Source organism: Molossus molossus, unplaced genomic scaffold, assembly GCF_014108415.1.
Source record: "Molossus molossus isolate mMolMol1 unplaced genomic scaffold, mMolMol1.p scaffold_m16_p_22, whole genome shotgun sequence".
Classification (NCBI taxonomy): Eukaryota; Metazoa; Chordata; class Mammalia; order Chiroptera; family Molossidae; genus Molossus; species Molossus molossus.
In genome coordinates this window covers 5,638,667-5,663,825 of record NW_023425358.1, presented here as the reverse complement: position 1 = coordinate 5,663,825, position 25,159 = coordinate 5,638,667, and the positions used below count along the sequence as shown (strand labels likewise).

The following is a 25,159-nucleotide window of genomic DNA, read 5'->3' as shown; positions in this document are numbered from 1 at the left end:
CCCTAAAAAAAAAAAAAAAAAAAAAAAAAAAAAAAGTCTATTGCTTCCAACCTTTGAATGAGAAAAAGATGGATAGTCTAAAATATTTTCAGGAAGCTGAGGTTTCAAGGAAGGAGTATACCTAGAATGAGTGGGATAAGAGAAAAAACCCCCACACTATTCTCTAAAATCCGTGGCCTTGATTTCAACCTGATGTCACAGGCTTTGTTTTCTCTCAGTTGGGAGAAGAGAAGCAAAGGCCTCAAAAGAAAAGCTCAGAAGATCTCTCTTCATCTTCATCACAGAAACTTCAAATCCAGCATGCCCAAACTGGGTCCATTGCTCTTCTCCCTCTGTTGAAACTCTATCCCTTCCTGAGTTTCTGATTTCAATAAATGTCACCATCTTCTACCCAAGTCACTTAAGCCTGAAGCATGTTGGTCATCCTGTAGTCTGCTCTCTCTGTCACCTGCCTTATCTAATAAACTTTCAAGAGCTACCAATTTCACCTGAAAAATTGTTTTCTTTCTTTTTTAATTGATGTTTTAGAGAAAGAGGCAGGGAGAGAGAGATAAAGAAACATTGATGTGAGAGAAATATCAGTGGGCTGCCTCATGCACGCCCCCTACTGGGGATGGAGCCCACAACCCGGGCATGTGCTTTGACCAGGAATCCAGCCGGGACTTCTCAGTCCATGGGATGATGCTCCATCCACTGAGCCACCCCAGCGGGGCTGACATTTTTTTCTTGAATCCACTCCCTCTTCTTTCTTACTATTGCTACCAGGAGATCAATTCTAGCCCTCATCCTTGCATCACCAGGTCTGTTCAGATGACTTGACTGTTTCCCATCTAGCCTCCCTCTTGCAGCCAAGTTATCTCCATAAAGCTAAATACTGACTTAGTTTTTGCTTGAAATCTCTAGGAAAAGACTGCTTAGCTTTGCTTCCACAGTCTTCCCTGACCTGCCTCCTCCAGATCTGATCTCTCCAGCCCCATTTCCTGCTACTTTGTAACCAAAGAATTCCACACTGTAGTTCTTGCACATACTTGTAATGTAAATACTGGAAACTCTTCTCACTGATAGGAACAGCGTTCTGCTTTTCTTCGCTCAGATAGTTCTCACTCATTTATCAACATTCAGTTGAGAAAACTATTCCTCAAGACAGCCAGCGCCCTTCACGTTGTATGTCCATTGCACCTGTGGACTTTTTATCTTAGCGCTTACTCATCTACTGAAAACGATTTCATTGTGAGCATGGCCCACCTGTTAGCCTAAAGCGCTATCTGGAACCAAACCCTTGCTAAAGTTGCTGAACCTGCTGAATCAAAACGCCCCTGCTTTCTGGTACATGGCTAAGTTGTCCTCCTTTCCTCCTACTCACGTTTGCCTTTGGTCTCAATTGGTTGGTGACACAGTGTAAAGAAACTCAAGGTCAGGGCGTTTATTCCTAGGCTGAAAGACATCTGTGCGCAGGCGGTTCAGCACCCTGGGTCGGGTGCGGAGCTCTGTCCTCGCTGCCCGGAGCCCAGACTTGTTCCTTGGCCCTGCTTGGCAGCCCCCGGACTCCGTGGACTCCGTGGACTCCGTGCTGGGCTGCAGTGACGGCTCTCAGGTCCCAGGCTCCCTGTGAGCAAAGCACGGGAACCATCTGGTCGCCCTGCGGGGAGGCGGCGGGAGCAGCGCGGGACCTCCGTGCCCTGACCTCGCTCGGTCGCGGTGATGAGTTCCCCGCTTCGCTTCAGGTAATCATCGCTGCTGCTCATCGCGCTATAAGTGGGGCAAGGGATCCTTTGCCCTGGGACGCCCTCCCGGACCCTTCGACCTGCCTGGGACTCATCTTATCAGCAGCCTTACAAGCCTTCTCTCCTCCAGCTTTCTCCTACCCATACCTTAGCTCTGCCCGCCCCGCGCAGCGTCTGTCCACCGCCCCTCCTGGCGGAGGTGGTGACAGCAGTCACTGAGCCCCTGAGCCCGCCTCCACTTTCCCCAGGACCTCTCCCCAGTGCCCAGCCCTGTTCCTGACAGAGGCTTCTAGGACTGACAGTCTTTCCCCAGCGTTCTGTCCGGAGGTGGACCGTGGGAGAGGGGGTCGCGGGGGAGGGGGGCTGGGGGAGCAGGGGGGGGGGGCGTGCTGGGCGGACCGGCAAAGCCTCAGCCTTCCTTGCACGAGGCTGGCCTAGGAGCCCTGAGTGTGCCGGAGCGTCCCTGTGCCCTGTGCACCTGCCTCTAGGGTTTAGAGTCCGATGAGCTGGGCGAGGCCAGTGCCTTCCCCTTGTCATTGTTATTTCTTTCTCTTTTCAGCCCATGTTTCTCATGGAAAAGAATGATGAGCATCTTTTTCCTGCCGTTTATCTCATCAGGTTTTATTCCTCGGCAAAATTATAACAAGGACTGTCTCTTAGAAGAAGCAGGGCTGCCGCTGCAACCGCACAGGTTTGGCTGAGCAGGGAGAGCGGGGAACTCGCCCTCCCTGGAGGAAAGAACATCAGGAGCATGCGCAGAGCGCGCCCTGCTGAGCTCTCCGCCGGGCTTCAGCCGTCCCTCTCCCACCTCTGTCTCTCTTTCTCGTAAAAAGGTTTAATTGGTCTCATCTGACCCCTCTCGAGCTGAAGGATCGGTCTGTGGGACTTCAGACTGCAAGCACAGCTTGTGGTAAACCACACTTCACACTGGAGGGGCACAAGTTCCTGATCTGTGGGGGCTCCATCCACTATTTCCGGGTGCCCAGGGAGTACTGGAGGGACCGCCTGCAGAAGCTGAGGGCCTGTGGCTTCAACACTGTCACCACGTGAGTGCTGCCCTGCCCTCTGTGACCTTGCTGCCCCTCAGGGCTTTGCAGCATCTGTGCGCTCAGAGCTGGTTTGGGGAGTCTGGCATGAGGACTGACCGTCTGAGTAGCCATGTCCAGTATGTGCCTTTCTGCTAGGGGTCGCGTACATCTCAGACTTACTACAATTCTCTTGTATATGGAAATGAACACGAAGGGGGATGATAGGAGTGTCAAAATGAACATGTAGGGAAATACTGGTATCACTAAACTGAACTTTAATGGAGTAACGGGAATGAATGCTGTAGCCGGGTGATGGCAGCCCTAGTCTTCAGTCCCTCTGCCTGCAGCCATCACGTGGCAGGGCCCTGCGGTCTTCTTCCGTAAATAGGCACAGTAATGATAGCCTCATAAGGTTGTGTTCATTAAATGAGATAAAACCTTGATCTTATTTATATGAGAAATCCCTGTCACAATGATGGCACATACATGTACTTGAATTATGGTGGCAAAAAGAAATATAAGCCCAGTTTAGTCCAGCAGAAGAATTTAAATATACATTTGGCATGATTAAATGTAAATTTAACATGATGAATTTAGCATGATGTTTGACATGCGCATGCACACAGTGACAAAACTGATGGCTGGGCGTTTTCTGAGCATTTTCACAAAATCACCTAATCTGCACAAGTGCCCTGTGAGATGGGCACAGAGGGCCCAGCTTGCTCAGATGGGCATCTCCTCCCAGCAGCGGCCTGAGGTGCGACCCCACACACAGAGCAGAGGCTCCTGCCTGTACCCACAGGACTAGTCAAATAAAAACCTCTCCCAAAGCAAGAATAGAACTTGAATTAAGAACCATGGAGTTCCCTTCATAACAGACTTATTAAAAAGATTGGGAGTCACTAAAGGTGAATTGAAGGGGAGCCCAAAGGAAAGGCATTCTGGGAAGGCTGCCTCGTGGTGAGCCTATGGGAAGGGTGCTCCTGAAGGAGAGAGGAGGGGCAGGAAGCCCACCCTTAGCGACCCTGCCCTTGTCAGCACACAGACACTGACTTCACTATGTCTGCCATTGTAAAGTAAGACTGCCAGTTTACATGTATGTGGTATTTAGACAGCCAGACATGTTCTCGGCTCTGGAAAATACGAACTTACTTTGTCCTCAGCAGCCCTGTGGTGTGCAGCGTTCACCCCACTGAGAAGACTCAGGTGAAGGGAAGTGAAGGTGCTTTCCCCAAACCCACGCAGCTGGTGACAGAGGAGGTGCCAGACTCTAGGCCCAGCTGCTGCACGGCCCAGTGCCTCCCGCAGCTGGGGGCCTGCTCAGAGATGGGATATGCTCACAGCTCTGCAGCCCCTGCTGTGACGTCCGGTCAGGGCAGAGCGCCTTCCAGGGCAGCTTGTCATCTCAGGTTGCAGACAGTATTCCTCTGCTTCTCGGCTAGACGGTGGTCACCAGCAATTGGAAAGGCCTGTTGTTTTCATGGTCAGGCTGTGGGATTTTCTTAGTTAACATCAGGAAAGAGTAAAGGCTGTCCCAAAGCGCAGGCTTACCATATGGAAGGGGCAAGAGCCGAAGGTGGCAGCAAAACACGGTGGGGCATGGATGTCATGTTTTACATCTGTACTACAAGGTTTGCAGTTACGAGTCCGTGAAACACAGTTTGTTCTTCTGTTGTCATTTATTAATGATCGTATTATTTTCCATATGAACAACTGTAAATTGACTTCTGCCACAACCTGTATTTAAGTTTCCTTGCCTTCCTGGGTTAATTCTACATGGGCTCTTATGGATTATACTTGTAATGTATTGAATTTTCAAAAAAGAAAGGTCTGCTAAATGTTTTCACACACCACTAACCAGCCCTACAGCGAGACCACGGAGAAAAAATGCGCAGCAACCAAGAGCCCCTTTCCTCTTCAATGTCTCTCCGCTGCCCTCTTGTGTCAAAGATAAATATTTTATTCACTGTAAAGAAGAAAAGGCTTCAAGGGCCCTTCCATATCGCAGAGGATGAATTTGAAGCTGAGAAGCAGTAAAATTGATAACTGGCACATCTAATTTGCAGATAATTTAATCATAAATAATTGTTTTATTGAGAGACTTTTCTGCATCTATTGATGGGATTATGTGATTGTTAATCAATCTTTTGTGAAAGTTATATTGACAATTTCCCTGATAGTCAGACAATGCACAGCTCTAGGGTAAATTCTGTTTGGTTATGAGACGCGCGCGTGCACACACACGCACACACACACACACACACACACATTGCTAGACTCGATTTGCTAGTGTTTTTATTTCAGACATATATATATATCACTGAAATTGATCTAAAATTTTATTTATGTTAGTGTCTTATCCAGTTTTTATATTAATCTTATAGTAACCTCAAGTGGCTATATCTTCTTTTTATATTCACTGAAAATATTTTGCAAAAAGGATTTTTACCCTGAATGTTCCCTAAAATTCACCTGTAAAACTTAGCAGCTACTATCTTTTGTGGTTGTGAAGGGAAGATTTTTGGGACAATATAACTTTCTTAAAAAGTTATTATTTAACTCATGTTTTAAATTGCTTCTAGAGTATATTATTCTATAAATTTTTTTCTATTCTGGGATTTAAAAATTTTTCCTTTCTTTCTTTCTTGGAAATTATATATCATATACTCGGTGTGCAGGCTCCATCCCCAGCGAATTTGTGAATTTGAGGCTTTTTATCTTTTTTTTTCTGTTTAATATCATCTAAATTTTTAGTCTTTTCAAAAAAATTAGTTTATAGTTTTGTTAATCTTCTCTGCACCTTTTTATTTTCTATTTCACAATTTCTGAGTTACATATAGTTTTCTTTCTTCTACTTTATTTCATTTAGTACCATCTTTCTCTGCCCCTCCCTCTCCTTTTCCTCCCTTTGTCTCCTGAGTTGAATATTTAGCTCATTTTGAGTTCTGTAATATATTTATTCAGGACTATGAGTGAACCTCTAAATATTGCTTTGGATATATATATAGCACCCATTTTACTATATAGACTTTGAAAGTCATTTGGTTTCAAACATTTCAGCTATATGCTTGCTGTTTTATTTATATAGCTTAGTTGGTTGAACATCATCCTGTGCATCAAGAGGTCTCAGGTTAGATTCCTGGTCAGAGCATATACTTGGTTTGTAGGCTCCATCCCCAGTAGGGGACCTGCAGGAGGCAGCTGATTGATGTTTCTCTCTCTCTCTCTCTCTCTCTCTCCCTCTTCCCCTTCCTACCTCTTAAACAAATGAATGAAAACGTATTAAAAAAAAATAAAGTGTGCCCTGGCCAATTTGACTCAGAGATTAGAGCGTTGGCCTGCGGACCAGAGAATCCCAGGTTCAGTTCCCGCTAAGGGCACATACCTCAGTTGCAGTTTGTCCCCGGCCCCAACTGAGGCGTGTGGGTGGCAACCAGTCGATGTGTCTTTCTCATGTCAATGTTTCTCTGTCTCCCCCCCACCCCCCACTCTATCTGAAGATAAATGCAAAAGTGTCCTCGGGTGAGGATTTAAAAAAAAAAGTGTAAATATCTAATTTATTTGCATTTGTTTTGGGATCACAGACCATGTAACGAAGATTTTTGGGATTTGTATTTTATAACTGTTCCATGTACTTATTGAGAATGAATATGCTCTATTGTTTGGCTGCTGAATTCTCTATGTATTTACTAGATCCAGCCTTTCAATTGTGTTGTTCAAATCTATATCTTTACAATTTTTTGCTGTTATTTTCTTTATCTCTTAGAGAAGTATTTTAAGTCTTCTCATTATGACTGTGGATAGGTCCAGAGATGACCCCTTTCTTTACTATATGTCCATTATCTTATTGAAACTCCTCCTCTATTCTGATTTTGATTAATGCCTAGCAATAACTTATTGGGCATATGTAGATATTTGTGTTTTCACCTTTTCTTTACATTTTCAATGGCTATTACAGAGAATTGGTGGTGAGAAGAATAATTAATGTATAAATCCAAGGAATCTAGAATCAGAATTATTGACAGCTTGGACCACAACTGGGTAGTAGAGAAATAAACTGTTTATTGAAAATGATTATTGCCTGGCCAGTGTGGCTCACTGGTTGAGCGTTGACCCATGCACCAAGGGGTTGCTGGTTCAATTCCCAGTCAAGGCACATGCCCAAGATGTGGGCCAAACCCTCAGTGGGGGGCATGCAGGAGGTAGCTAATCAATTTTTTTGGTCATCAATGTTTGTATCTATCTCTCCCTCTCCCTTCCTCTCTCTCTATAAATCAATAAAGAAAAAATATTAAAGAAAAGTATTGTTCATATAATGCTGGTTTAATTGCCTTTGGAAATTTCAACTTGTTCCAGGATAGAACTACCCTAGGTTTTGGCATGGGTTTGGGACTGACCCAGGACTTTATAGGACAGAGATAAGAAGAGGCTTATTGCCCTGGCCAGTTTGGTTCAGCAGTTAGAGCGTTGTCAAGAGATAGGGCCTTGGTCCAGAGAGACCTGGGTTCGGTTCCCGCTAAGGGCATGTACCTCGGTTGCAGTTTGTCCCCGGCCCTGGCTGGGTCATGTGGGTGGCAGCCACCCGATGTGTCCCTTTCACATCGATGTTTCTCTCTCTCTCTCTCCCACTCTATCTGAACAAAAAAAAGAAAAAATGTCCTCGGGTGAGGATAAAAAAAAAAAAGAAGAGGCTCATTGTATTCCCCTCTTTCCTGTCACAGCTACGTGCCATGGAACCTCCATGAGCCACAAAGAGGCACATTCGACTTCTTCGGGAACCTGGATCTGGAGTACGTGCTGCTGCTGCTGCTGCTTCTGTGACCAGCCTGGGCCTGGGCGGCAGGAGGGGCCGGCGGGGGTTGACTAGGGACCGTCCTGGCATCTCAGCTCTGCTTGGAGAACCAGAGGGAGACCGGGGGACAGGTCTGCCCAGGACCAGATGCCCTCCAGCTGTGAACCTGTGACTCCCAGGTGTCCAGGCTGCCTCCTCTGAGCCCCACCCTCCTCAGGGCCCAGAGGAGCCTGGTCCCGGGTCAGCCTGCTCTGCAGTGGGGTCCAGCCACCCATGCTGGGACAGGGGTTGCCCCTGGAGGGTAGCAAGGCTCTTGGGGTCGGGTTTATTGTTAGGACCCCAGTCCCCTGTGTGACACCCTTCTTCCTCATGACCCAGTGGGCTGTGCAGATGGGCCTAGGTTGGGAGCTGGTGAGAACCCAGCTGCCAGGGCCTCAGGCCTATGACCGCAGGTGTAGGATTACCTGCTCTGCTGGGGGGAGGGGCTCGGCCTTCCCTTCCCTCACCCCCTGTCTGAGAGGAGGGAGGATGAGGATCCGGGGAGTCCTACCACCTGCGATGTGCGCCGGGCTCGTCCACCCTGCGCTGGGAGGTCCTGAGAGTTGCTGACACTATCTTCCTAGGGCTTTTGTCCTGCTGGCGGCGGAGACGGGGCTGTGGGTGATTCTGCGTCCAGGCCCCTACATCTGCAGCGAGATCGACCTCGGGGGCTTGCCCAGGTGAGCGGGACTGCGAGTGGGAGGTTATGGTTGTGGTGAGACATTTATTTGACTAAAGTAAAACTGGACTCTGACAGCACTGAGCACATATTCTCGGGGGATGCTTGCAGTGACACGGCGAGCTCTGGGCACCGCTGTGATCCTCGCAGCGCGGACGCATGACACGAGAGTCTGGTGGTGGGCCGTGCATCGTGGGCTGTGCGCCGTGGGCCGTGGGCCATGCCCTTCTCCTGTGGTGGAAGGATGGCAAGTGAAACTTTCGAGAGCAGAGGGAGGGGTCTGACAACATCCGGACTTTTTCTGAGGACCTCTGGGAGGGAGGGAGAGAGAGAGAGAGAGAGACATCAGTGTGAGAGAAACATGGATTGGTTGCCTCCTGTATGTGTCCCAGCACCCTGACTGTATACCAGGGATCGAACCCACAACCTAGGTATGTGCCCTGACTGGAATCGATGCTTCAACCTTTTGTTGTAGGAAACAATGCTCCAACCAACTGAGCCACCTGCCCAGAGCTCATGAAACAGATTTTTAATGAACTGAAGAAGACTGTAGGCTAGTGTTCAACGGAAGGGTCAAACCTCGCAGTAAGGTGTGGGTGTGCAGCCACGGTGGGGCAGCACCCCCTGCATTGCCCTGTCTCTGTGACCCCTGTGGACCTGGCAGCTCTGTAAGGGGGCCCACAGAGCAGTCTTCCAGGACCCTGAGTGCCGCATGAGACCAGCACAGTAAAACTGTCCTGCACGCCCCAGCCTGGCCGTCCTGCCTCCTGTGTTCCCGTCTCAAACATTGAGCTTGTCTCCTTCATCCCCAGCTGGCTGCTGCAGGACCCCAGCGTGAAACTGAGAACCACCGAAAAGGGCTTTATTCAGGCAGTTGATCGATATTTTGATCATCTGATTGCCAGAGTGGTTCCTCTCCAGGTAAAGCCAAAGTACCCACCCTTCCTTCCTTCTTACATTCGCTTCAGGAAAACAACTGATTCTGACTTGTCCGCAGAACAGCCAGGCCCAGGGCGTCTTTGCAGACGCTGCCACTCCTGTGGCCTTGAACTCTAGACCCTCATCTTCAGCTGGGCCTTTGCCCCGGGGCTGCTGGGAGGACACAGGTCACAGTAGCCAGGACTGACAGAAAGCCTGTGTGTGTGGTTACCACTCTTTTGAATATATTTGATCTCACTAGACTCATTTGTCTTCTCGTAAATATCTTTGCTGTTTGAAACATACACAGCTTGGTGAAAAGCCCAAAGAGTTCAGAGGAGGTCATGGCAAATTAAAGTCTGCTCCTCCCTACCCGGAGCTCTTCAGTTACCTCCTCAGGAACCAACCAGTTCACCAGACTACACGTGTATGTATATTTTTTTTATACTAAAATATACAATTCTCACTGAACATTTTTCTTTCATCACTTGAAAATATATTTTTGAAACTTGCCATTCCTTTTGATGACTGCAAAGTATTTCATGATATAAATACATCAAGCGTCACTTAATGCCCTTGTCGTGGGCACTGGATTCTGCGAGTTTAAGCTATGATGAATGACTTGGCTCGCGCAGGTCGTTTTTGGGCCTGTGTGAATATGTTTGTTAGTATGCGCATCCCAATTTGTTTTAGGGTCACAGATGCAAAGGGCACAGAGGCCACGCACTTCTCTTTCCTCCTGGGCTGCCTGGACATTGTGTACTTGACAAAAATGCCTCTGTTTTCGCAATGTCCTTCTGTGGCTCAGAGCAGCCTGTGACAGGAGGGAGCGCTGTGCCCTGGGGTCTGCAGGGCAGCAGTTGTTTGATCGTTGTGTTTGATTTTTTAAAAAAATAAAGCTCTCTTCCAAACAAGAGGAGCACATGGTGATTATTTAAAGCATACATGTTATTTTAAGAACATCTCTTGATGTGGCTTGAGATGGGATAAAAACCAGGATTTTTAGGTAGGAGACTAATAATTTATTATCTTTGCCTCTTCTTTTGGGGGGAAATTATGCGGCAGATCCAGCTCTTTATAAATAATTCTGAATTCTGAATTTTAGTTACTCTTATCAGGATCATTGTACAGAGAAGCAACGAGACATTAGACATGGAAATAAAGCAATACGACTTGGGGAGACATGAGCGGTGCTGAGGGAGAAGACCTTGTCTGTAGGATTGAATCTCAGTCTGTTCGGTGGAGTCCAGGTTCATCCTTGTTAAGAAAGGGCTAAAGCCATGTGTTTCTGGCTTCATTTCTGCAACTGAGGTGGGACTCGGTGGCAGGAAAAATCTCTGACCCTTAAAACCAGAAAGTCCCAGAATATTTGGCTGGAAGTTCAGGAACAAGTATTGATGCTGCTTAGCCCTCGTGTAGATCCAGCAGGCAAAGCAAATGTGTAAACTTCCAGTGAAATCATGAGGTGGGAAATTCTAGGAAAGTTTTTTTTTATTATTAATTTATTTTTGTTACAGATGTTTCTCCTTTTTTCCCCATTGACACCCTCCTCCCCACCCCCCTGCCCCTCCCACCCTGGTCCCCAGCTTTGTTGTCCCTGTCCATCAGTTATGCGCACATGCAAATAAGTTCTGTGGTTTATCTCCCCCCCACCCCCTCTTTTGAGGATTGTCAGTCTGTACCCCACTTCCACATCTCTGGGTCTACCCTGTGCCTCAGACTGTTATGTTCATTATATTCCACACATAAGTGAGATCATGTGATTATTTGTCTTTCTCTGATTGACTTGTTTCGCTTTAGGAAAGTTTTAAGAAACAGAAGATTTTAAGTGCAAATGAAATGTATAGGGGTTATCATTACTAAATTATTAGGATTTTAAGGTCTTTCAATTTGATTAATCTTCATTGTTTCAATTGTGATATTTAAATAATTTTTAGAGTGTATTTACTGTTTTACTGGTGATATTTATTCCTCTAATCCCATTCATTTCATAAGGTTAACTGGATTCTCCTACTATGGGGTTTTTAGAAATCTCACCCTTTGGGGTAGGGAGAGATACTCTTCAATGATATAAACAATTGTTCTCAGTTCATCAGCTCAGAATATTTATGTTCATTCAACCAATAATTACTGAGCAACTACTATGTGCCAAGCACTGTGTAGCAGCTAAGCACAGACGGTGCCTGCCCCACGGGGCTTACAGCCCAACATGAAAGCAAACACAAGTGGTGACTGCGCAGTGGAGGAAGTGTGGGCGAGGGGGGCTCGAAGTGTGTTTCCAAGTCACAGTGATCTGAAGGGAGAGCAAGCGTTAGCCAGGCCAGGGGGGTGGTCAGGAGTCTCCAGAGTGGGTGCAGACCAGGTGGCAAGGGGTAGAATGAGGGGTTTGAAGAATAAGACGTCCAGTTGGGCTGGAGCCGAGTGTGAGGGAGAGAGAGGCAGAAGGCGAGGCGGGGTGCTGTGAAGGGAAGTCCACCAGGCTGCTCCTTCTTCTCTGTGCCAACTCAGAAGCTCGTGTGCCTCTGTCCGAAAGGGACCATCTCTAAAGGGAGCGTGGACTGGGAGGCCGCGGAGCCTGAGCACGGAGGACGCAGCGACCAGCCGTGCGGCCCAGAGCTCGCTCCGCTCTCAGTGTGGAGGGCCCTCCAAGCAGAGAGCTGACCCGAGCGTGGGAACACGTTGGCCGATCAAGTTCATGGGAAGAGTGTTATGGTCTCACACAGCTGGGTCATGGATGGCTTAGGCGGCGTGCCGGGCGGGAGCCCTAGCAGTGGTTTGAGCAGTGGGGTGAAAGTGAGACAGAAGTGCAGACCGGCTCCTCCTTCAAGACGCAGGCTCTGAGGAGGAGAGAGCACCCCTGAAGCTAACATTATATTGAACATCAACTGTAATTGGGAAAAAGAAAAAAGAAAAAAAAGAAATAGTCACAAAGATCAAAAAAAAAGGAAAAGGAGAGAGCAAGATTATGGTGGAGGGAACAGCTCTGAGTGTGCTCTCTCGGGTAAGTTCCAGGAAGGTGGACGCCAGTCAGTTTGGGAAGAAAGGTTGTAAGTACCAGAGGGAGTGGGCACAGCCAGAGCCACGGCCTGAGCGCTGCTGGGAGGCAGGGACTCTCCCCAGGGCGCTCCCCTTGGCGGAGGAGGAGGGTGGGAAGGTGGATGGGGTGGACATGGAAGCAGGTGAGTTTGCAGGTATGCACTCTCCTACTTAAGTGGCCAATTAGTATGAGAAGTAGAGGGAAAACGAGGTGTGTTGTTACAAAGACTAGGGACTCCTTGTAGCAGCTGAAGTGCCTGGAGGCGACTCTGACCACAGAGCTGGGGAGAGGACAGAGAGGGCCTTGAGGTGAGGAAACAGCAAGGGTCCTGCACCAGCTCTGACACTGAGCAGCAGACCCCAACTCCAGGCTTTTCCACCTGCACCCCCTTTCTCTTTTTGTCTCAGTACCGCAGGGGAGGCCCCATCATTGCAGTGCAGGTGGAGAACGAATATGGTTCCTTTTACAAGGACAGGAAATACATGCCTTATCTTCAAAAGGTACGAAACACATGGGTCGTGTCCATAGTCCATGCTTCCTTCCCCAGGCTGTCCCCTTCACAGCACGCGTGGCTGTGTCTCCTGCCAGACTCCGTGAGGTTCTGTGGGTCATGCGCATATACGAGATGAAGTTCAGTTTCTCTGTGAATCCACAGTGTGGTCAGGGTGATTGACATGCACCGAAATAACTTCATTCTGAGATGAATGTGACGTTAAAAGATCTCCACGACCCACAGTTCTCATGAAAGCTGAGGTCGGCGAGTGGCAAATGAAGAATGCTTCGGGAACGTGGTGACGACGGCCCGTCCTGCAGCTTCGGACCTGCAGTGCTCATATTCTTGCTTCTGCTGCCTTTGCTCTTTCATGTGGGCTATCTCAGGCCAGAATAACTGCAGTCCTGCCTGGTGTCTTTGGTGCATGAGGCTCCTCCCTGTCCCTGACTCCCCAAGTCCAGGAAGCCGATGAGCTCTCACCTAAAGGGGATCCCTCCCTAGGCTGCTGAGCCGGATGCAGGGTCCCAGGGTCGCAGAAGCCTGAGTGGGCTGGCCTGGGAAGCAGTGGCCGGAGTTGGCAGGTGGGCAGGGAAGAGCAGTTGGGTAATGAGAGGGGGAGGAGCAGAGCTGGGCTCCACAGATATCCCGGTTCCTGCCCTGCACCTGCGGCTTCTGGAGCTGGACAGGTCTGTGAGAAATTCCCCTCCCTAAGGTTTCTCAGGGGCATCTCATCAGACCCCTTCGACTCTGTCTCGTTTGGGAGTATTATTTTTCCTTGATGTTTAAAATCTGCCATTCAACTCTGCTCCCAGCTCCAGCTAGGGCTCAGCGAACACGTAACCCACAGATAGGGCCCTCTTGCTCTCCGGTCATCTGTCTGCTTCTTCTGTCCTTAGTAAATATGAGTGTTTAATTAGATCCCCTTTTCCAAAGCCATGGCAGGCTTCCTGGCTTCTTTTGAGTGTCCAGGTAGGACTCAAATTTGTGAAGTTTCTCTCTGATCTTCCTTAGGGCCCCATAGCCTCTGCCTCTCCCCTTCAAGTATAGAGTTTCCTGAGTCTTCTTTCTCTTTTTCTCAGATTCAGGTCCTCCCTCAGGGTGTTTTCTCATAAATGTAGCCTTGTGCTTTCCCCCTTGAGGCTGTGACCAGGGGTGTCAGAGCCCAGACTCAGCTGGGAAAGACACCGGACTGGGACAGAGCTGTGGGTGGTCAGACTCAATTCAAACCTTTTTCTCTAGTTCACACACTGTCCATCTTGGCCCAGTTGTATTTACTTCCTAATTCCTTCTTCCCAAGGAGACAGAAAAGTGGGCTCACTTCGTCCAGTTTTCCCAACAGGCTCTGCTGGAAAGAGGGATTATGGAGATGCTCTTGACCTCAGATGGGGAGAAGGAAGTGCACCGAGGCAGCATAGAAGGAGGTACACGTTTAGACTTATTCTGAGGGAGAACTGAGGCTTCTAACCTGCCAGTCTGAATCTTGAACAATCATCAGAAAGAACCAAGAATATCTCCGCTGCCTCTCTTTGCCACGTACATTGAAGTGGGCCCTAGAGATGTAATATTACTATTATGAGAACTCGAGGTCCAAGTGAAGAGTTCACTTGGCAACTCCATCATTTTCCTTGCTCAACAGAGCTCTAAGGGAGCTCTTCTGTCCCCAGTACACCTTTCCATTTTTTTGTTTGTTTATTTTTACTTGAATTTATTGGGGTGACATTGGTTCACAAAACCATACAGGTTTCAAGTGTACAACTCAACAAAACATCATCTGCACACTGCATAGTGCACTCATCGACCCAGTTCCCCTCCCTTCTCCCCCTTTGCCTGCCTCTACCTACCCCCACTACCCTTTCCCTCTGGCTATCACCACACTGTATCAGGAATCCTGCATTCAATTCCTAGGTCTAATCAAGTTGAGTGACCTTGGCCTGTTCCATTTCTTTGCACAAAATAGGGTTAATTTTAACTGTCCTTCTTACCTAACGGTGCCCTTGCAAATGTCCAGTGACAGCCCTATGCCTGTTGCAACATGGGATATGAGTAGTATCTCATTATGCCTACCACTCAACACAGCTTCCTTTCCTGTGCAGGGTGTGGCCTCTGTCCTTCCCCACAGCACTTGTCACAGTCTCATGCAGCATCTCTCCATTTTTTCTACAGTGCTGGCCACCATCAATATAAACTCGTTTGGGAAGGATTCTTTTAGGTACCTTCATCGTTTGCAGGTAAGGACATCTTAGAGATGAAGAGTCTTAGCCTCTTTGCCTGCCATGACCACCTTCCCCTAACCTGTGCACCTAGTGTTCATTGAGGATAGGAGGCTTGAAGAAGACTACAGCCCCACTCCCCGCCCTCTCCCCGGTCCTCAGCTGGATTCCAAAGAAATTTGGGGAGTGTATATCTTTTGTCATGGGAATAGAGGACTTTCTGCTTCTGTCCCTGTGTTAATGGAGCTCCTAATGGAGATGACCAGAGGAAGGGGAGGGGGTGACGTGAGATGAATGGGAGGGAGCTGATACTCTTTCCTCTGGGAGGACAGAGCTCAGAGATGTGCCATGTGTGTGGCTGACAGTGCTCTCATCCCTAGTTTTGGTGGGGTCAGCCTTTTGTAGCCAGACTGTGCCAGTTGTGGGAATGAACGACTGTATTGCACATGAATTCATTTAATGAACATTGGTGGATTAGCTCCTAGTTTTCTTTCAATGGGTGATTATGATAGTTACATGGGTGATTTCAATTTGTGATAGTTACAAAAATGGACCGCCTGTGCCTTTAGGGATATATCCTCTCTCCATAGATCAGCTGGATTGAGCTCTGGCAGACGCAATGTGATTCTGGTTTCTTCTGAATAACACACGTTCCCGGGTTTCCTTTTCGTCCAGGGTAATATCTAAACCCACGCCATGACCCGTATGCCCGACGCAGTGCTCACATCCGCCTGGCCTGCACTGGGTCCTTGCCTCACACAGGGAGGCCCCTGCAGCCCCTCCTGGCATGGCTCTTGCGCAGGGAGGCCTCTGCAGCCCTTCCTGGGATGGCGCTTGCGCAGGGAGGCCTCTGCAGCACCCCAGGCATGGCGCCTGCGCAGGGAGGCCTCTGCAGCCCCTCCTGGCATGGCGCTTGCGCTGGCTAGAGCCTCAGGAGTGCTTCCTCCAGCGCCCTGGCTTCAGACTCACACCCTCCTCCGCAAGTTCTAATTACAGCACAGTTTTAACTTGCATTTCTCTGATCATTAGTGACACTGAGCATCTTTTCATACGTCTGGCCGTAGACATATGTCTGGTGTATCTATTTTGGAAAAGTGTCTATTCTGGTCCTCTTCTTCTTTTTTTTAACTTATCTTTATTGTTGAATGTATTACAGATGTTCCTCAATTTCCCCCCATTGACTACCTCCTCCCCTCTCCGGCCCCCCTCCTGCCTTTCCCCACACGTGTCTGTGTCCACTGGTTATATATATATACACATATAGGTTCTTTGGTTTATTCTTCCCATCCCCTAAACCCCCTTCCCTTTGAGGTTTGTCAGTCTAACAACCAGTTTGTACTTCTTAATCCCTTCACCTTTTTCACCCATTCCCCCAACCCCCTCCCATCTGGCAACCAACAAAATGTTCTCTGTATCTATGAGAATGTTTCTGTTCTGCTTGTTCATTTTGTTTGTAGATTCAGTTGTCGACAGATATGTATTCATTGCCATTTTGTTTGTTAATATTTTTTATATTTTTCTTCAGGAAGACCCTTCAACATTTCATATAATAATGGTTTGGTGGTGATGAACTCCTTTAGCTTTTCCTTGTCTGGGAAATGCTTTATATGGCCATCGATTCTAAATGACAGCTTTGCAGGATAGAGTAATCTTGGTTGCAGGTTCTTGCTTTTCATCACTCTGAATATTTCTTGCCACTCCTTTCTGGCCTGCAAAGTTTCTTTTGAGAAATCAGCTGACAGTCTTATGGGAACTCCCGTGTAGGTAACTAACTGCTATTCTCTTGCTGCTTTTAAGATTCTCTTTGTCTTGAACCTTTTGAATTTTGATGATGATGTGTCTTGGTGTGGGCCTCTTGGGGTTCATCTTGTTTGGGACTCTGTGCTTCCTGGACTTGTATGTCTGTTTCCTTCACCAAGTTAGGAAAGTTTTCTGCCATTATTGTTTCAAACTGGTTTTCAGTTTCTTGTTCTCGCTCTTCTCCTTCTGGCACCCCCAAGATGCGAATGTTGGCATGCTTGAAGTTGTCCCAGAGGCTCCTTATACTATCCTCATTTTTCTGGATTCTTTTTTCTTTTTGCTGTTCTGATTGGGTGTTTTTTGCTTCCTTATATTCAAAATCAATGGTTTGCTTCTTGGCTTTACCTACTCTACTAATGAATCTGTGTAAATTATCCTTCATTTCAGTTAGTGCCTCCTTTATTTCTGACTGGTCCTTTTTTATGCTCTTGAGGCCCTCACTAAGTTCACTGAGCATCCTTATAAGAAGTGTTTTGAACTCAGTATCTGTTAGGTTGCTTATCTCCATTTTATTTAGTTCTTTTCCTAGAGTTTTGTTCTCTTCTTTAATTTGGGACATGTTTCTTTGTCTCCTCATTTTGGCTGCCTCCCTGTGTTTGTTTCTATGTATTACTTAATGAGAGGTATGGGGCTAGCTGAGACCAGATGCTGCTTGTTTGAAAGAATTTAGGAAAACCTGAAGCAGGATCCAAGACAGGCCAATCTTGTGGTAAAGCAACTGGCAACAGGGTGGGTGGGCCTGAAAGTTGGGTGGGGTAGGGCCTCAGGGAATCACCAGGGCAGGGCAAACAGTGTGAGGCAAGTTGCTGGGGTCCCAGATATGGCAGCTGTCTGCCACCCCAGGGAAGGGCTCACCAAAGGAACAAAGACCTCTGACAGCATGTCTGTCCCGGAGGAAGCTACCTCTCCAGTCCTCGCGCCAATGCCAAACAACTCAGTTCTTCCCCATACGTCTCTGGTGCCTTTCAAGCTGCCTCCCTCCCCCATGCTGGAGCCTGGAGGGAGTGAGTTCAAGTCCGTACACAGACCCTTTAGTAGGAGCTGCCTGGGGCTCCAGCTGCCTCAGCCTCCCTCAGCCTCCCTCAGCCTCAGTTCCCACTGGTTTTACAGCCATAAATGATGGGGATTCTCTTCCTGGCACTGGAATCCTGAGCTGGGCACCTGGTGTGGGTCAGGGACCCCTCAGTCCTCAGGGAGGATCTTCCCAGCCGAGGTATCCTCCTGATTTTTATCCGCCACACGTGGGTGTGGGACCAGCCCATCTGCGTCCGCCCCTCCTACCAGTCAGGATGTGGCTGCTGCTTTAATTCCGTAGTTGTAGGACTTCCTTTCAGCTTGATGTCAGGAGGCTTTGAATGATGGTTGTTCTGTAGTTTAGTTGTAACTTTGATGTGGTTGTGGGAGGACACGACACTGCGTTTACCTCTGCTGCCATCGTGACCGGAAGTCCTCTGTCCACTTTTTTTTTTCCTCACTCGAGGACATTTTTCCATTTTTTGTACAGATAGAGTGGGAGGGAGAGAGAGGAAGAGAGAGAGAGAGAGAAACATCGACGTGAAAGGGACACATCGAGTGGCTGCCACCTGCACGACCAACCAGGGCCGGGGACAAACTGCAACCGAAGTACGTGCCCTTAGCGGGAACCGAACCCAGGTCTCTCCGGACCGCAGGCCGATGCTCTAACCGCTGAGCCAAACTGGCCAGGGCCTCTGTCCACTTTTTAATTGGGTTCTTTTTGTTGTTGTTGTTGTTTTGTTTTTGGTGTTGAATTATCTGAGTACTTTATAACTTTTGGATATTAACCCCTTATCGGATGTATCATTGGTGAGTATCTTCTCCCATTCAGTCAGCTGCCTTTTAGTTCCATTGTTGGTTTCCCTTTCAGTGCAAACATTTTTAGTTTGATGTAGTCTATTTGTTTATTTTTTCTTTTGTTTCCCTTGTCTGAGGAGATATCAAAATAAATTGCTAAGAGAAACATCGGAGATTTTACTACCTATGTTTTCTTCTAAGAGTTTTATGATTTCAGGTCTGAAATTTAAGTCTTTGGCCTGTGGGCTGATGCTTTAACTGCTGAGCCAAACTGGCAAGGGTGTGACAATTAAGTCTTTAATCCATTTTGAGTTTCTTGTGTATGCTGTAAATTGGTGGTCTAGTTGCATTTTTCCCCATGTATCTGTCCAATTTTCTCATCACCATTTATTGAATAGAATTTCTTTGCCCCATTGTATGTTCTTGCTTTCTTTGTTAAAGATTAATTGACCATATAGGTGTGGATTTACCTCTGGGGTCTCTATTCTGTTCCATTGATCCCTTTATCATTATGTAATGTCTCCTTTGTCTTATATTATAGCCCTTGTTTTAAAGTCTATATTGTCTGATTTAAATATTGCTACTCCAGTTTTTATTTGCATGAAATATCTTGTCCCATCATTTTACATTCTGTCTCTGTGTGTCTTCTGATCTGAAGTGGATCTCTTTCAGATAGACTATATATGGGTCTTGTTTTTTTTCTTTTATTAATCCATTTAGCTATCCTATATATTTTGCTTAGAGCATTTAATCCATTTACTTTTTTTTCCTTTATTGATTTTAGAGAGTGATAGCCTTGCGTGTAGAATAGTCTTAGTTGTAGATGCTTGCTTTTTATCTCTTTGAGTATTTCATGCCAATCCCTTCTGGCCCAAAATGTTTCTGTTGAGAAATCAACTGCCAGTATTATGGGAACTCCCTTGTAGGTAACTAAGTGCTTTTCTCTTGCTGCTTTTAAGATTCTCTGTTTGTCTTTAAACTTTGCCATTTTAATTATGATGTGTATTGGTGTGGGCCTCTTTGGATTATTTGCTTGGGGGGACTCTCTGTGCTTATGTGTTCTTTTCCTTCATCAGGTTAGGGAAGTTTTCAATCATTATTTCCTCAAATAGTTTCTCAATCATTTGCTCTCTCTCTTCTCCTTTTGGTACTCTTATGATGCAGATGTTGTTACATGCTTGATGTTGTCCCAGAGGCCCCTTAAACCATCCTCATTAAAAAAAATTTTTTTTCTTTAGGCTGCTCTGATAGTTTTTCTGCTACCTTGTCTTCCAAATCACTGATTTGATCCTCTAATCTAATTTATTTAATCTACTGTTGATTTCTTCTAGTGTATGTTTCATTTCAATATTGTGTCCTTCATTTTTTTACTGTGTTTTTTTTATGGTTTCTATGTTTTTATTTTTATGCATACTATTTCTTTGTTGAAGTTTTCACTGAGCTCATCCATTCTTCCCCTAAGTTTCTTTTTTTGTTAATCTTCACCTGGGGATGTTTTTTCCATTGATTTTTAAATAGGAAGGGAGGGAGGGAGATAGAGAAAGAGGATGTGAGAGAGACACATCGATTGGTTGCTTCCTGCACAACCCCCACTGGAGCCGAGGATTGAACCTCCAACCCAGGTACATGCCCTTGACCAGGAATTGAACCCAAGAGCCTTCAGTCCATAGGCCAGCACTCTAACTGCTGAGCCATACTGGCCAGGGCTCCCCTAAGTTTCTTGAGCATATTTTTTAAAAAATCTTCATCCAAGGATATGTTTTATTGATTGTTTTATTTATTTATTTATTTTTTAATCCTCACCCGAGGTCATTTTTTGTTCAGATAGAGCGGGAGGGAGAGAGAGGAAGAGAGAGAGAGAGAAACATCGATGTGAAGGGACACATGGAGTGGCTGCCACCGGCACGACCAACCAGGGCCGGGGACAAACTGCAACCGAGGTACGTGCCCTTAGCGGGAACCGATCCCGGGTCTCTCTGTACCGCAGGCCGACGCTCCAACCGCTGAGCCAAACCGGCCAGGGCTTATTGTTTATTTTTAAAGAGAGAGAGAAAAAAATCATCAATGTGAGAGAGAAACATCAGTCGGTTGCATCCCATATGCACCCTGACTGAGGCTCAAACCCACAACCTAGGTATGTGCCCTGACTGGTAATTGAACCCACAATCTTTCGGTGTATGAGATGACGCTCCAGCCAATGGAGCCACTGGGCCAGGGCTCTTGAGAATTTTATTTAGTTCTTTTTCTGGAGATTTATCCTGTTCTTTCAATTAGGGCATGCTTTTTTGTCTTCCCATTTTGGCTGCCACTCTGTATTTGTTTAAATCTTTTTTAAAAATATGTTTTTATTGACTTTAGAGAGAGAAGAAGAAGAAAGAGGGAGAGAGAGAGAAACATTGATGAGAGAGAAACATGGATTGCTGTCTCCTGTACATCCCCTACTGGGGATCAAGTCTGCAACCCAGGCATGTGCCTAGACTAGGAATCGAACAGTCTACTTCTCAGTGCATGGAATGACACTCAACCAACTAAGCTGCACAGGCCAGGGCCTGCCTCTCCGTGTTTGTTTCTGTGTATTAGATAGGTCTGATATTTCTTCTAGTCTTGGTAGGGTGACCTTATATGGTAGGTGTCCTGTGGGCTGAGTGGTGCAGTCTCCTTGAGTATGTGATCTGGATATTCTAAGAGTGTCTCTTGTGTGGGTCATGTTATTGAGTCTTTATTGCTGTTGGCCTACCTGTTGGTGGGTTTGGACCTCAGGCTGGTTGACTGTGAGAGTTGACCCTGATCATAGTGTGTGAGCTGCTATCTGAAGACTGACCCCAAGAAGTAGAATTTTCCCCAGCAGGGTCTGATGCCTGCCAAGATCTCCAGTTTGTTGTGCCATCAGTGGAGCTAACTACGCTGTGCTCCGATGTAGCTGAGGACAGCCAGCAGGTGTATTGGTACTGGGGCCTTTGGGGAGGGACTCCAGTGTAGGTCAATGTTAGAGCAACCCTGGGCTCCCTGTTTGGAGCTACAAAAAGGTCCATGATTGATAGCTGTCTGTGCTGGGCCTAGGTGCACATGGGAGGGGCAAAGTGGCATATCGAGTTCCTCTGTCACCTGTAGCAGGCCTGGGGCTGCTCAGCAAAAGCCCCAAGGCACCCCAAGATTTGTTGCTGCTTACCGGTTACCCACTAGGCTCATTCACTATAAGAGCCTCAGGTGTTATGTGAGTTGCCTGAGGCAATTTCTTAATGAGTCACCAGGTAGTGGTGAGTGGTGTTCACCAGGTTGATACAGTTTCTAACTTGGCACCAGTGCTGGGTCTGAGGCCACTCAGCAAAAGTCTTAGAGTACACTGAGGCCAGCAACCTCATGCCTGGGGCCTGTGGACCTTTGTGGTGGGGTGGGGTCTTAGCAGTCACCTGGTTGGAGCCAGTAGAGTTCATCAGGCTAAAATAGATTAAGATTTGGTCATGTGGAAGGAGGGCTCTTCACAGGAATGGTTGCACCTGCCAGGTCCGTGGGAAGACATCTCTTGCCCTAAAACCACAGCTCAGCTTCTGGTTGTGTGTCTCTGGCAACCCTGAGCTTGCCTGGAATTCCTCAACAGTTCTGAAGAAAGACTGCAATGCAGGCCCAGACTGGCTGCTGGCAGCAGGCCCCAGAGCCTTATGGGAGCAGGGCAGGGCAGGGCAGGGCCTCGAGGACTCTGCAGGGCGGGACTAGTGTAGCTCCCAGGCTAATGCCAGATGGAGGGGAATGCTCTACCAGGAAGGATGGTGTCTGTGTGTGCTGTGGGGGAGGGATTCAGCACAGGGGCGCTGGCAGCTGTCCCCCGAGGCCTCTCCCCAAAGCCACACAACCCAGTCTCTCCCTGTATGACTCCAGTGTGCTGTGAGCTGCTGTCCCTCAGCTGAAGCCCAGGGCGAATGCCTGGGGGTGCTGGTCCTAGAACACCTGGGTTTCTGGCCGACTCCCATCTCCCCTGGGCAGAGAGAGTATGCTGATTTTCACAGCTGGATGTTATATGGGCTCCTCTTCCCAGCACTGGTGTTCCAGGCTGGGGAGCCCAGCACGGGGCCGAGACCCCTCGCTCCTTAGGGGCAAACTTTGCAGCTAAGATATTTCTCCAGATTCTCAGTCGCCTGCCACACGTGGGTGGGAGCTCACCCCTTTTGCATCTCTGCCCCTCCTGCCAGTCTCAACGTGTTTACTTCTATTCAGCTAGTCTTCATATGGTTATCCAGGCTGATTTTTCTATAACTTAGTTGTAATTTTGGTCCAGGGAGAACGTGAGTGTAATTTCCACCTACTCTGCCGTCTTGGATGCCTTTGAACAATATATTTAATAGACAGTATAATTCAGCGGCTGCTAGTTTGGGTCAGACGTGGATCTGAGTTGTGTCGCTGACCTTACCAGCAATGTGACCCTTGAGCCTCAGTTTCTACGTGAGGAATTGTAGTCCAGTCCCAGCTTCGCATGCGGCGAGGTTGGCATCACAGAAGGTGCTCTCCAGGTGTAGCAGGGAGGCACTCAACGCTGGGAGAGTCTGGCGATCATGATCGTGAGGAGCAGTGGAGAAACCAAAGGTGTCATGGTGAGGGGGGTCGGGCTGACTTGGAAACAAGTGAGAAGCACAAGTTCCTCAAACTCTCATGTGCTGTATTCAGTTTTTCCGACTTTTTTTTCCCTTTTTGTCAGACTTAGTATTTTATTTGGTTTGTTTCTAGAAAAATAAGCCCATTATGGTCATGGAATACTGGGTCGGCTGGTATGACATGTGGGGAGATCATCACATAGTCAAAGATGCAAATGGTAAGTGTTTCTCAGTGTTTGGACCAAGTCGAGATACCCTGAGTCACACATTTCTCTGCTAGTTCAATCAGCTAATTCAATCAGGACTAGTAATTCAACACATACTGTGTACAGGGACTTGGCTAGGCCTGAAGGTGTACTGGTGAATAACAGTTACTACCCCCAGGGAGCTTGTACTTTAGTGGAACTGCCAAGAATTAAAGTAGTAAAGTAGTAAGAAGTAAAGCAATCAATATCTGATAACTGCTTTGAAGCAGACAAAGAGGAGACAGGAGAGAAAAGCCAGGGGCATACCTGCAGAGAGGGGTCAAGGTGGTCACAGAAGGGTCTCTGTGAAGATGACATCTCTGAAGAATGGGATGCATTTGCCAAAAGTCTTAGTCGTCTCTGGAAAGTGCGCAGGCCGTTGCTGGGGAGCTGTCAGACGTGGCAGTAATTGTCGGAAGATCAGCAGTGATGGTCGAGAGGGTAGATCCCGGAGCCAGAGGGGTCAGGATGACAGTCCCAGCACTGCAGCACTGACCACATGGCCAGGGCAGCTTTCCTTCCCTCCTGAGTGTGTGTCCTCGTCCCCAAATGTGGATTATCACGTGGCTCACCGCATGGGCTCGTGTGAAGACTAAGTATGGCGATCCATGTACACCACTCGGATCAGTGCCTGGCAGCTGTTGTCAATAAAAGTATTTTGCTATTCCAGAGATTTTGCTCACTGTTATGAAAACAAGCTCACTTGTACCTGAAGGAAAGAGAACCATTGAAAAGTCTTGAGCAACTGAGAAAAGTCTGCTTTGGCCTGAAAAATAGTACCCCACCCCCACTTCCATCACCCAAACAATGTGTCTCTGATCATTTGTATGTCACACACTATGACATGTTTCTTACATATATTCGCTCAGCAGTTCATTCTCTCATCAGCCCTATGCTGGAGTCAGTAGGAATTAGGACCTTCATTTAACAAATAAGGACGAGAGGCTCTGAGAGAAAAAGCAGGCTGTGCAGGGTCCTACCAACAGTAAAGAACAGAGCCAGAGTTGCACCCACATCTGACTTCTCACCATCCTGCTTTCCAGGGCCAGTGGAAAGATGATCACACCTGTTAAGTCATGGCGCCAGAGCCAGGGTTTCTGTGGCTAGAGACTGACCGCCACTTGGGTTATTGCAGAGGTCCTGAATCAGTGTCCTCAGAGATATACCCTAGAAGGTAGTGATAAGGGGACACTATTTATGCAATTTCAAAAGTCATAATGGACATTAGATGTTTAAATGACGTAAGGGTTCTTAGGCTATTATTTAATATATATAGTTAGGAGTCCAATTATGTCCATAAGAAAAATAATTAAGCCCTGGCGGGTTTGGCTCAGCGGTTAGAGCGTCAGCCTGAGGTCCGGAGAGACCCGGCTTCAGTTCTCGCTAAGGGCACGTACTTCGGTTACAGTTTGTCCCCGGCCCTGGTTGGTCGTACGGGTGGCAGCCACTCGATGTGTCCCTTCACGTCGATGTTTCTCTCTCTCTCTCCTTCCCACTCTATCTGTACAAAAAATGGAAAAATATCCTCGAGTGAGGATAAAAAATAAAAAATTAAAAAAAAAAAAAAAGAAAAAATTAAAAAAAATTTTTTTCCTTTATTGATTTTAGAGAGAGAGGAAGTGAGAGAAAGATAGAAACATCGATGAGAGAGAGCATTGATTGGCTGCCTCCTGCATGCTCCCCACTGGGGATCGGGCCTACAACCTGGGTATGTGTCCTGACCAGGATTGAACCGGCGACCTCTTGGTGCAGGGGTTGACAACCACTGAGCCACACCGGCCAGACTAATTTTAAAA

General features: G+C 47.4%; 1 protein-coding gene across 1 annotated transcript in view; it reads left to right on the top strand.

Moving 5' to 3' along the window:
* Window positions 1–1,701: 1,701 nt before the first annotated feature.
* Window positions 1,702–25,159, top strand: part of GLB1L3 (galactosidase beta 1 like 3) — a 33,975-nt gene continuing 10,517 nt past the window's right edge. The window contains exons 1-10 of the mRNA XM_036277253.1: window positions 1,702–1,724; window positions 2,284–2,415; window positions 2,558–2,770; window positions 7,474–7,542; window positions 8,168–8,263; window positions 9,075–9,183; window positions 12,625–12,717; window positions 14,050–14,131; window positions 14,874–14,938; window positions 23,252–23,336. Of these exons, the coding sequence (XP_036133146.1) occupies window positions 1,702–1,724; window positions 2,284–2,415; window positions 2,558–2,770; window positions 7,474–7,542; window positions 8,168–8,263; window positions 9,075–9,183; window positions 12,625–12,717; window positions 14,050–14,131; window positions 14,874–14,938; window positions 23,252–23,336 (967 nt within the window). The remainder of the gene's footprint in view (window positions 1,725–2,283; window positions 2,416–2,557; window positions 2,771–7,473; window positions 7,543–8,167; window positions 8,264–9,074; window positions 9,184–12,624; window positions 12,718–14,049; window positions 14,132–14,873; window positions 14,939–23,251; window positions 23,337–25,159) is intronic.